Source organism: Doryrhamphus excisus, linkage group LG15 (assembly GCF_037039965.1).
Source record: "Doryrhamphus excisus strain RoL-2023G ecotype Guam linkage group LG15, RoL_Dexc_Guam_v1.1, whole genome shotgun sequence".
In the NCBI taxonomy this organism is placed as follows: domain Eukaryota; kingdom Metazoa; phylum Chordata; class Actinopteri; order Syngnathiformes; family Syngnathidae; genus Doryrhamphus; species Doryrhamphus excisus.
The window spans coordinates 15,150,001-15,162,873 of record NC_136371.1 but is presented as its reverse complement, the minus strand read 5'-3'; the positions used below and the strand labels follow the sequence as shown (position 1 = coordinate 15,162,873).

The 12,873-nt window shown below is 39.8% G+C and overlaps 1 protein-coding gene across 16 annotated transcripts in view; it reads left to right on the top strand.

Moving 5' to 3' along the window:
- dmd (dystrophin) overlaps positions 1-12,873 on the top strand; it is a 185,484-nt gene that overhangs the window by 165,901 nt on the left and 6,710 nt on the right. For 15 of the 16 annotated variants that reach the window (XM_058052507.2, XM_058052503.2, XM_058052501.2 and 12 more), the window contains 9 exons: positions 1,049-1,206; positions 2,624-2,790; positions 4,642-4,753; positions 6,918-7,054; positions 7,146-7,184; positions 8,295-8,360; positions 9,969-10,034; positions 12,109-12,267; positions 12,356-12,599. In XM_058052507.2, the coding sequence (XP_057908490.2) occupies positions 1,049-1,206; positions 2,624-2,790; positions 4,642-4,753; positions 6,918-7,054; positions 7,146-7,184; positions 8,295-8,360; positions 9,969-10,034; positions 12,109-12,267; positions 12,356-12,599 (1,148 nt within the window). Of the gene's footprint in view, positions 1-1,048; positions 1,207-2,623; positions 2,791-4,641; positions 4,754-6,917; positions 7,059-7,145; positions 7,185-8,294; positions 8,361-9,968; positions 10,035-12,108; positions 12,268-12,355; positions 12,600-12,873 lie in introns of those variants that run through there. The other variant, XM_078796699.1, reaches the window with a different exon arrangement.

Below are 12,873 nucleotides of genomic sequence, written 5' to 3'. Positions count from 1 at the left end.
CACAGGGCACATATAGACAAACAACCATTCACACTCACATTCATACCTATGGACAATTTAGAGTCTCCAATTAACCTATGTTTTTGGAATGTGGGAGGAAACCGGAGTACCCGGAGAAAACCCATGCATGCACGGGGAGAACATGCAAACTCCACACAGAGATGGCCGAGGGTGCTTTGTATATTAGTTTATTAATTAGTTTGTTGACTAATTGGACACTAGGAGCATTGTATGCAATATGAGGACATGAAATATATATAGTTTTCTGTTTTGAGGCTATTATTTCTGCAGTGCACATTCCCATTTTGCAACAATGTTGTAACTTTGATTTTAGTGTAAATGGTGCTTGTTGTTGTGCACTGTAAACTGGAGCGTGTCCATACTCGGCTCCACTCGACAAGGAAACACTGTTTCTTCCCTTTGTGATAGACTGTGTTGCAACGTCAGGTGAAACCCAGCAAATAGTAAGACATTTTGCTGTTGTCCCGGATTGAGTTCCTGCAGTGCCCGTAAGGTCCCCCAGCTCAAGAAGACACATGTACAGACCCGTCTGAATGTTTTATAGTCGGCACCTGAATGACTCACATAACCTTAGGAGAATGTGATGTGGTCACATGACACCACAATGGAGCTCTTTGGCTTCTAGATGTGTTTGGAGGCAAAGACGTGCAACAACACCTTTGCTCGGAAGGAAACATTCAACTTTGGGGATGTTTCCCTGACCAAAATCCCTGGTGAGTGGCTGTAGGAAACATCTGACCACTGCTTTACCAACAAGCCTTTCTCCACCGACTACTAACCACCTTTTGTGGCCAGTTCATATCTTCGGAAGGGTTCAAACTACTAGGCTAGTAATCGCTCACTTGCCTAAAAATGCCTCATGTTCTTTTAGTTAGAACAGCAGTGATGTCACAGCAACATCATGTTGGTAAAATCTCTCTCTCGACCCCCCCAGAACCTTTCTTGACTTGTCCAGGCTAAATATGTGCCCACCAAACGAACCATTTGACGCACAAACTATTTTCTCTTCTCTATTCTCTCCGTACAGTCTTGTTCAGACAGGTTGCGAGTGCGACCGGTTTCTGCGACCAGCGTCGCCTCGGCCTCCTGCTGCACGATTCCATCCAGATCCCGCGGCAGCTTGGCGAGGTGGCCTCATTCGGCGGCTCCAACATCGAGCCCTCTGTGCGGAGCTGCTTCCAGTTTGTAAGTGTCATCCATTCTTTGTCTCCTTTGACACCCTTGATTTCAATAGAATGTCTTGCATGTGTCATACAGTACATATGCCAGCTTTTCCCACACCATAACTGGCCATGACGCATCTGCTTATGAGACTGCCAGACTCACACTTTCTGCATCTTTTTTTGTCATTTTTAATGTCACAAATTGGATTTTAGATGTTTTAAATGGAGAAGCGGCCCACAGCGGGACCTGTTGCTCGTTGAGAGGAGATATGCATGCTTTCATGGCAGTCCTAAAGTGTCCAGTAAGAGCAGAAAGAAGTCACAAGATTTGTCGCTAGTGGCCTTTTTGAAGAAGATGATCTAGTGCAGGGGTGGGCAAACTTTTAGACTTGTGGGCCGCATTGATTTAACAAAATTGACGAGGGGGCCAGACTATATATTTTACACGTAACAGTCCATCTGGAATTATTGTATCTGTAAAAATGTCATGCAATCTGCTAAATGTGCACTTTGAGATCATTTATTTGATGTAAAGTGCGTTATAAATTAAATGTATTGTTATTTTATTTATTATTATTATTATTATTTTTATTAATCATTCATTCATTCTTTTTCTGACCACTTATCCTCACAAGGGTCGTGGGGGGTGCTGGAGCCTATCCCAGCTGTATATATCACAGGGCACATATAGACAAACAACCATTCACACTCACTTTTATTATTTTATAATATATTATTATATTAAAACATTTATTTATTATTTATATATAATTTATATATTATATTCTATATAATAATATAGAATATAATATTTATTATGATTATATGATTATTATTATATAATTATTTTATAATATTTTATGTGTGCTTGTGCCCCCTTTTCATGATATATATGTAGTATATTCAATATATTATTATATAAAAATATGTATTATTTATATATAATTTATAAAATATAATATATATAATAATATATCATATAATATTTTAATAATTATATGTGCTTGTGTCCCTTTTTTCATGAGACCACATCAAATAACGAAATTGATAAAACAGCTACTTAAACCATGAAAAAGTTGGCTCAGGCCATGATGCCAGGTTGTATGTTGAGTTTAAATGAAATACTTTGGAAAGAACTTTGGAAAATAATATATTAATAATATAATATACATAAAAATATTCTATATAAATAAAAAATATTCTAAAAATATTAATACAAATCATGTAAAAAATAAAACCAATAATTGATAAGTATATACTAATAATAATTACAAAATAAAACATAAAGCAATTAACCCAGATATTTGTATTGTTTGTCATGGTGTAAAGTAAAAAATAAAGCAATTAACCCAGATATTCGTAATGTTTGTCATGGTTTAAAGTAAATCAATTCAAATATTCCTATTCATTATTCATATTCATTACCCTGTGTCCGCCAGGCCAACAACAAACCCGAGCTGGAAGCCGCCATGTTCCTGGACTGGATGCGCCTGGAGCCTCAGTCCATGGTGTGGTTGCCCGTGCTGCACCGCGTGGCTGCCGCTGAGACGGCCAAGCACCAGGCCAAGTGCAACATCTGCAAAGAGTGTCCCATCATCGGCTTCAGGTCAGCACGCAGCGTTTCCTCGCCACATGGGGGCGCCCAGATTGGACCCCATTGTGCTCAACCGAACTTGTTACCGTGTTTAGCAGCTCATGTTTTTTGTACAGTCATGAAAATTTTAAATTACTTTGAAAGTCATTTACAGGAAAGAAATCCTGGAAGTGTTTGTTTAATAGCTTTTGATTTTGGAGGTTTTACACATGCTAGTGCTAGAATTATGTAAATGTCTGTTTATGCCCGTTTTTCAAATTTGTGTCTTTTGGGGCGTCCCCACACCAGTTTGCCGGTCCCATCACTTCTATTCTGCATTTTTACAACCTTGTCATTTGTGGATTATTTCAAGGCTTATTTCGAGTCATTCTGATTATTTACTACTAAGGTGGCGTGGCGTCAGTCATCAATCACTTTGCGTGATGGCATGAATTAGATCAGGTGTTACTTATCACACCCACGAATGTTATGGGTGAGCCAGGGTGGTGTGGGTTTTGAATTCGGATCATTTTTAGTGTTTGTATTTGTATTTTTACAGCCGGCCCTAGCTGACTGACATTTCATGCTACGACACGCTCACATCAATTATTAATACAGTAATCCCTCGCCGCTTTGCGCTTGAAATTTTATGGCTTCACGCGAACACGGTTTAAAAAAATATCAGAATTAATAACTAATGCTGTTTTGTGGTTGGATACAATTATTCGTAAAAAAAATGCATATTGAAGCAAATTCTGCATATTATTTTGCTTGAAAGAAAAATTTTCCAGCATAAAAATAACATACAACAAAAAATCTAAGGCATTCATAAATCAGAATCGGAATCAGAAAAGGGTTTATTGCCAGGTATGATCAAACACATACTAGGAATTTGTTTTGGTATAGTAGGTGCAGACACATCTATTAAAAAAGAAAGAAAAATACAAAATATACAGAATAACAGTATAAATATATGTAAATATATGTAAACGCATTGAAAAACTTAAAAAGTATAAAATGGGTCACTAGGTGCCAGTAATGTTTGGTGAGACACACAGGCACCAGACTTGATCGCCGGAACAGCAGGCTTTTATTGCAGATTTGAGCCATCTCACAACCGGCACAATAATCCCTAACATGTGCAACTGTTGCGGCTGTAAGGAACCCCCAACATCACTTCCTGCCTGCCTGCCACTCAGCTCCCTCTAGTGCTGGAACTTATTTACAGCAACACACAGGAGCAAGTCTTATTGACTTTTATATCTTATTTCCGCTTCTTATGTACTATACTCTGGGTCATATGAGAGACTATAGGGATGTTATTTCATGTCGAGAGGGCTCTAATAGTGTTAACAAATGTATTCAGAGAGTCATAAACAGGTTTTATATGGTCTAACTATTAAAGTATTTTATTTAGTAGTCCTGCTTTGTGGAATTTCAGGAAGGAGGTCGCTTTTGACCTTTTCGGTTAACATTTTGGCCTTCATGAAGTATCCCAAGCACAAGCAGTGCTCTCATGATGTGTCAAAGAAAAGGAAAGCCATTACCATGAAAGGGAAATTAGAGTGTGAAAAATGCTCCGAAAGAGAGCACGAGGCCCATTGTGCCGTCGTCCTATCAAAATAACACAGCACGTGTATCATTTTCATCCGAGGACGGTGTAGCTGCGCTCAATTCTTGACAAGACGGTACATTTTATTTAAGATCCAAAACGGCAGCCGATAAATCTCTTTTTGGATCTAGGCCGAAAGTCTTCCCCAGTCTGCTCTAATGAGCCGTAGATTGTCCTCATTGATTCATTTTCTTGCCTTCCTTTGCTGCTTAGTTAGACCTCCCCCTTTTTTCACCTTCCCTTCTCTTGGTTTTCTCTCTCTCTGTGCACAGATACCGAAGTCTGAAACATTTCAACTATGACATTTGCCAAAGCTGCTTTTTCTCTGGTCGTGTTGCCAAGGGACACAAGATGCAGTACCCAATGGTGGAGTACTGCACGCCGGTATGAACCTCCACTTCTATAGTCACACTCTGTACATGCAGTACACACACCAAGTGAAGGTGCCAGACTCACTGTCATCTATCTGCACAATTTCATTTCAAGCAGGGGTGTCCAAAGCGTGGCTCAGGGGCCAGTCGTGGTACGCGGCAGATTATAAAATATATCATTTGAATAGAAAACTTTTCAACTTCTAACATATTATGAGAAGAAAATTTAAATAGTTGGACTTTTTTATTGATGACAATGAATTCAAAATATTTGAAGAAAAATGTCATTCTCCTGAGGAAACAAAATTGCAATTTACGACGATAAACTGAGGAAAAATAATGTCATTTTAGGAGTATGGAGTTGATGTCTGATATTGGCTTTTTTCCTTAAAACCCATATGCTGATATTCTCATACTCTCAATTTCCGATACGATATAATCCGATACCGACATGTGTGACATGACATATTTCCTGTGGTGGCATGAACACATACTGTATGCGTTGTATACAGCATTTTTTTAATATCTGTTTTCATGATCTGGAAAAAATCAGATACCGATATCAACCGATATTGCATTTTTATGCTGATATCAGGCCGATAATTATCGGTACTGATAATTACTGCATCCATGCATGCATTTTCTGTACCACTTATCCTCACGAGGGTCGCAGGCATGCTGGCCAGCCAATCACAGGGCCTAATGATCGGATATCCCTAGGAAAAATGTTTTACTTTTTTTTAATTACATTTTTTATATGAGAAACCCAACAAAATAATGTTGTCAATTTTGGAAAATTAGGTTGTGGAAAAAGTTATATCTTTGGAAGTCACATATACTGTATATTAAAGAGAAACCTTTTTTAAGCTGTCAAGACCGACGTTCATACTAATAATGATATAGTTTTTCTTGAAATATACATTTCAACTTCTTAGCAAGTCAACCTGTGTGCGTCTACAAATATTTTCAGTATATGGCCAGCGATGGAAAAGTTTGGACACCCCTGCTTTAAAGCAACACGTTGGAATGGTGCTTGAGTGCATCATCATTTCCCCAATCGAAAATCAAACAATGTCATGGCCGTCCCTAACGTGTACAAATAAGACAAAATTGCACTGATTGTTTCCTGTGACGCTCACAGCTCCAAAATGGGCCAAATTCCTGTATTCCAGTGGGGGTCCACTCTGCTGGGATGTGTTCAGGGGCATCATAGTCCTTGTATAGTACTTTGGAGTTTTTCTAACCAGCATGTTGTCTTCAATTCATTATTTTCCTCCAGCAATCACGTTGTGTTTCCCAGGGGAGTGGCTTTGTTGTTAGGTAATAGTTTAGTTTTTCATGAATAAATCAGCAGTGTGTTAGACAAGCTTCAGGCAAATCTTTTGCTTTTGATGATTGAAATTAAAAAATTAGAGTTAGGGCTGCAGCTATTGATTATTTTTTGTTCAATTAATCGAGTAATTAGATTTAAAAAAACACTTTTTGGTTGGGGTATTCAAATTTCTGCGTATTTCTCCATCCTCCTCCTGGGAGCTAAATCCATCGTCTTCGCAGTTGAACCGCCTCTTTTGACGTTTCTCTCCCGTGTCTTGCATCTCAGTTGGCCCGTTCATCATGTAGTAGTACAGCCTTTCAAAACTTTGTGTAACTTTCTGTAACGACCGAGGTGTAGGGCATCTAGAGTAACTCTTTGACAAGACAAAAACTCACAAACTTGTACTCTTTCAGTGTGGACGTGCAAAACACGAAGCAAACTAATCAACGTACACAAAATCCAACATTTACAGTAGTGATGGTTGTCGGACTGAGCATCCAATCAGAAGATATTCTACACTAGATATTCAAAATGTGATATCTTCCACTTCTTCCTGAAGCATCATGGGAACTGTAGTTTTAGCCATAAGTAAGACAAGAAGAAGAAGCAGGTAAATATTGCTAATTATTTCCGGTTAGTGTGACAGTAATCAATTTGGGATAGCACTGCACTGTCAAATTGTGCACTCAAGAATGAAGTACACAGTATACTTATTGTATTGTATCCTTGCTTTTCTGTCCATTAGCATTTCATAAGGTTCATAAATGATCTATCGTATGCCCAACAAGTCACATACTAGATTTCTCTGTTGACACGCGGGGATCTATCAAACCCCATTTTAATGTTACGCATTGGTGCCTAGACCACGTCGGGGGAGGACGTCAGGGACTTTGCCAAGGTGCTGAAGAACAAGTTCAGAACCAAGCGCTACTTTGCCAAACACCCGCGCATGGGCTACCTGCCGGTCCAGACCATCCTGGAGGGCGACAACATGGAAACGTGAGTCTCACCTTAGAACTACTTAGACGTAGTTTAAATGTGGTAGTTTCTTTCTTCTGCAGTCTGTGTCATTTGTTGTTTTGTCTTCCAGTCCTGTCACACTGATCAACTTCTGGCCTGTGGATCATGCGTGAGTCCACACACACTGTCACATGTTTTGTTGTCATGCTTTGAATTTTGCAGTTTCACCCTATCACAGTTAATCAGTTAAGATAATCCTGCTATTTAAAAAAAAAGATGCCAATTTAAGCACATTTTGCTTATCTTTTTTTGCCTAAACTAGGCAAAAAAATGGCTGAATGTACTAAAGTAAAAATATAAGGCATTCGGAAGACTCATTCAGAGATGTTGTGTTAATGTTGATGAGACCATAGCCGGGTCTGTGCAAAACAAGAAGTTAAAAAAAGACAAACGACAACACGGAACTCTTGAGTCTATATTATATCTTATTTTTGTCAAATATGTATTGTCTCTTATGTCTACCATATTGGGTAGTACCAATGTAAAGATGGCTATAGGGGTGTTATTTCATGCCCAGAGGGCTGAAATAATGTTAAATAAATCATATTTAAGACTTGTATACAGGTTTCTGTGCTGTAAATATGAAAATAGTAGATTACTTCAGTACTACACTCATGGTCGGGTCTGGAACCAAGTAACCGTGATAAATGAGGGATCGCTGTAGGAGAAATTCGGAAGACTCATTCAGAGATGTTGTGTTACTGTTGATGAAACCAAAGCTGGAAGTATTTCATGCCTAGAGGGCTCTAATAATGTTAAATAAATCATATTTAAAACTTGTATACGTTTCTGTGCTGTAAATATGAAAATAGTAGATTACTTCACAGAATTCACTGAAGTAACCGTGATAAATGAGGGATCACTGTAGGAGAAATTCCAGTTTGGACATCAGCTAAAAGCTACTGCATTTATAGCATGAATAGCATTTAGTATCTCAGCTAAACCCTGCTATCAATGGCTCGATGAAATAAAACTGAATTTCTTCACATAAAGAGGCGCTTTCAGGACTTTTTATCGAAGTGTAGCAGCTCGGGCGCATAAAGTCCTCCGAGATGCCGTGTTAATGACAGCAGAAGGGAGTTTTTCTTCTAGCAGATTCTTAGTTACACCACAGCACACTGCCCCCCTGTGGGCTCAGGCGGCATTCATGCGGATTAATGAGTCCCTGCTTGTATTCACCAAGGCCCCTTCTTCCCTTGTGGGTTTTTTTTTTCCGCAGGCCTGGCTCATCCCCTCAGCTTTCGCACGATGACACGCACACGCGGATTGAGCACTATGCCAACCGGTAACGCAAACACACACACACACACACCTATGTATTGAATCCAGCACCCTACCAGTCTTGCACATGGTTTCTGACCTTTTCCAGACACCAAAACTATTTGATGTTGAGATTTTGGAGCGATACTGAAGCATCCACCATCCTGGAAAATATTTATGATGATAAAAGTCCCATCTTTATGGTAGATGTATTGTAACAAAGTAAAACAGAATGTTGAAAAAATCCAGAAAAAATAACTAACTCATTCACTACGTTTTTACAAACCCGAATTGCTTGGCCCGAAAGACATATTTATATGTCATCGTTGTTTTTCTGTACAAAAAGCAGAAAGAAATGATGATGCAATTCCCCACTAGTGGCAATTTTAAGCCATAAAAACGGCCACAAGGTGGAGGAAGTGCATGTGGTAAGAGTCCGACAGGGATCATTCATTCATTCATTTTGTACGCTTATCCTCACGAGGGTCGGGGGGTGGAACCAATTAACTGCGATAAACGAGGGATTTCTATATATTGGATTTACTATACTGCATTTATTTTAGCACACATGAATTCATTCATTCATTTTCTACCGCTTATCCTCATGAGGGTTGCGGGGCATGCTGGAGCCTATCCCAGCTGTCATCGGGCGAGAGGTGCGGTGCACCCTGGACTGGTGGCCAGCCAATCACAGGGCACATAAAGACAAACAACCATTCACACTCACATTCATACCTATGGACAATTTGGAGTCGCCAATTAACCTAGCATGTTTTTGGAATGTGGGAGGAAACCGGAGTACCCGGATAAAACCCACGCATGCACGGGGAGAACATGCAAACTCCACAAAGAGATGGCCGAGGGTGGAATTGAACTGCGCGCTAACCACTCGACTCGTGTTATATTTGTAAATAAATTGCTATTTTGATGTAAAACAACCCATTGTGTTGTTTATGGTTTATATAACCATAGAACACAATATTCTGTGTGCCTCGGACGATCATTCAAAAGTGTGTAAAATGGCCGAAACTGAAGGGGTTGTTTTTTGCAAAGTGGCTTGGATCGATTGTTAACGTAGAAAATATATGAAGTGCCGACACCAATCCTTGACTTTTTCTGTATGGCCACCCCTGGCTTACATGATCGATATCTCATACGTATATACGAGTCATGGCTTTGAGAGCATTATTGATTTCATTCCAAGAGTATAAGGCCATCTTGGAACGTCGGCTTGCATCATGCAGAGTGCCAGAATGAACCCTCCACCGCTCGAAAAAATACATGGACATTGTTGAGGTGCCGCAAGGAGTCAATCGTGCCATTTTTGCTGCAACTTTTCCAGGTTGTGGTTCATGAATCAGTCTGGCTCTCCACGTCGAGGGCGGCAGCTAAAAAAAAAGACATGAGGGCCACAACCTACACCATCAATACAAGAGCTGTATGAATTATGCTGACTTTTGATGGAGGTGTTCAGGGAACAGTATGCTAGTATGCTTTGTTTGTTTCTGGATGCTTGCTATATATTAGCGGGATCCTTTGTCTGTGTGTGTTTTAAGGCTCATGCCGTATGCCACCATTTTTGCAAAAAGTGAGTTTTTGCAACTGACTGCTCTTGTTTCTTCCCCCTCTGCAGGTTAGCAGAAATGGAGAACCGTAATGGCTGTTATCTGAATGACAGTATCTCACCCAATGAGAGCATGTGAGGAACGCTTTTTGTTTGCTTTCTTTATTTCTGCCACCGCTCACCCCATTGGCTGGCTGCTTTTCCTTCCTTACCCCCATTGGCCGGTTTGATAAGATGGCCGGCAGTGTCTCAAATCAAATCTCGTCTCAATTCTGTCAGGACCCACATGTTGCACTCAAACGTTTTACTGGTTTTTGCACATTTTACTGGTTTTGCCTAAATGAAGCATTTTCAAGCATAAAAATGGCTAAATGAACTTCAATACAAATTGAAGGCATTCTTATGACACACTCAAACGTGTTGAAATGTAGTATTCTACACTGGTCGCTTCACTTGGTGTCATGAATCTTACCGTAATGTTGGATGAGACACACAAGCACCAGACTAAAAGACCAGGCCTTTATTACATTGCAGGTTTGAATGATTTCACAACACACACAATAATCCCTCATAAAAACACGGGCTACTGTAATCCACGCCAGGCTGTCCGCCTTTCTCTTAGCTCCCTGAGGGAACACATTTTTACCAACACACACATACAAGTCTCATTTATGTTTTAAATGGCTTATTTACTCTTATTACATCTTCTATATTGGGTAGTGGGAGTGTAAAGGCGACAATAGGGGTGTTATTTCATGTCTAGAGGGCTCTAATAATGTTTAAAAAATGTATGTGTGTATAAATGTTGTGTGTGTATATATATATCTATATATATATATATGTGTGTGTGTGTGTATGTATGTATTTATATATATGTGTGTGTGTATATATATATATATATATATATATATATATATATATATATATATATATAGTGAATATAGGAATATATATAATGAATATAGGACTCTTACCTTGTGCAAATGTACTTCTGGAACCAAAAGTTCAACCAAAGTGTGTAATGGATCCTTGCACATTTGCAGTTTAGCATTCTTGGTAAAGCAAATATTTTTTTAAGGAAATTTTTCTTCTGAAAACAGGCCATTTTTTCTGCAGGAAACACATACAGGGAAAATGTACAGCGTACATGTACAAAACAAAAAACTAATTTTTCTTAGTGTCTTTATGTTTCATTTGATGTTTTTATTTGTCAAGCATTGGGATTCCGCACTTGGATAAGATAAGATAAGATATGCCTTTATTCATCCCTCAGTGGGGAAATTTGCATTGCACAGCAGCAAGAGTACAGAATTAGTTAAGCAGTACAAAGTACAAAATAAACAATATAAACAACCCAAGTATTAACAAAATCAACAGTTTTTCCCAGAGTTATATACAATACAGTATGTAGATAATATGAAACGAGATGAGATATATGACCAGTCTATACACTGAGATCTTGCTAGTGAGTTAATATGAGGCATTATGGAAATACTTCACTTAGAACTTCATTGTTCACATAGAACTTCAACATTGTTCGGCGGTCCTTGAACACACCATGGTTTCTGTGCGATGCAAAATGGAAATGTAACCTAAACACAGTGCCCTCCATTCCATCTGTTCATGGATCATCAGCCATGTGTAAAAAAAAAACATTTTATAATTGTCAAAATGACTTCCATATTGACATAATCCAAGCAGGGATATATTGGTACTGTACATTCTGAAGTATCCCATTTGAGACACGGCCTGTTTATGTATGTGCATGCCCCTTAATGCATGTGCATGCTAGACTGATAATTATTGTTTAGATTTTTTGGGTATGTGCAAGAAATGACCTTCATGTGACCTTCTGTCATGTCTTATTTGCTGTACACCAACATTGTGAGTTCTTTTTTTAACCATTTTTTATTGCAGACATTTTCCTAAAGTGACTCTTGAATCACTTTGTTGTCTGTCATGTACATTACTCTTCTCCATTTCCGTTCCTATGACGTATAAACAAACAATTTATCCCCAAAAAAATGGAAGATGGCTGGACCTGAATGTTTATTATATTGAACGTTCCAAATATGCAGTAGGCTGGACAATACTTCTAATGGACGTTGAGTTGTGTTTTTATTGTTTTGCTGACGTCCTTTCTGCTGCTTTTTCAGCCGCTTTTTTGACTCATTTGTGCGTTTTTTCTGTGCTGTACGTGTGTTTACAGTGATGACGAGCACATGTTGATCCAACACTACTGCCAGTCTCTGAACCAAGGCTCTCCCCTTAGCCAGCCCCGCAGCCCGGCCCAGATCCTCATCTCCATGGAAACGGAGGAGAAGGGAGAGCTGGAGCGTGTCCTCAACGACTTGGAGCAGGAAAACAGGTTTGGCTAAGTCATCTTTGGTCCCACCGCTGGAGAAAGTTTGATGGAGTGATCGGATCATCTCACTCCCGTCTGGTCTTTGCCGCAGGAAGCTGCAAGCCGAGTACGACCGTCTGAAGAAAGCGCACGACAGGAAAGGCCTGTCCCCTCTGCCGTCGCCTCCGGAGATGCTGCCGGTGTCGCCGCAGCGCGCGCGGGACGCCGAGCTCATCGCCGAGGCCAAGCTTCTGCGGCAGCACAAGGGGCGCCTCGAGGCCCGGATGCAGATCCTTGAGGACCACAACAAACAGCTGGAGTCCCAACTGCACCGACTCAGGCAACTATTGGAGCAGGTTGGCGTGCACACATTGGTCTCTTTTGTGGTTTTTCAACATTTACTGTACTTACCGGACTGTTTTGTGGTTGACTATGACCTTTTATTAGTAAAAAAAAAATGCTTATGCAAGCAAGTTATGTATTCTTGGCAGCCGGAGGATGCAGGGGTGGGCAAACTATGGCCCGGGGGCCACATCCGGCCCGCCAAGTGTTTGAATACGGCCCGCCCAATCTTTCCAAAGTATTTCATTTAAACTCAACATACAACCTGGCATCATGGCCTGAGCCAAC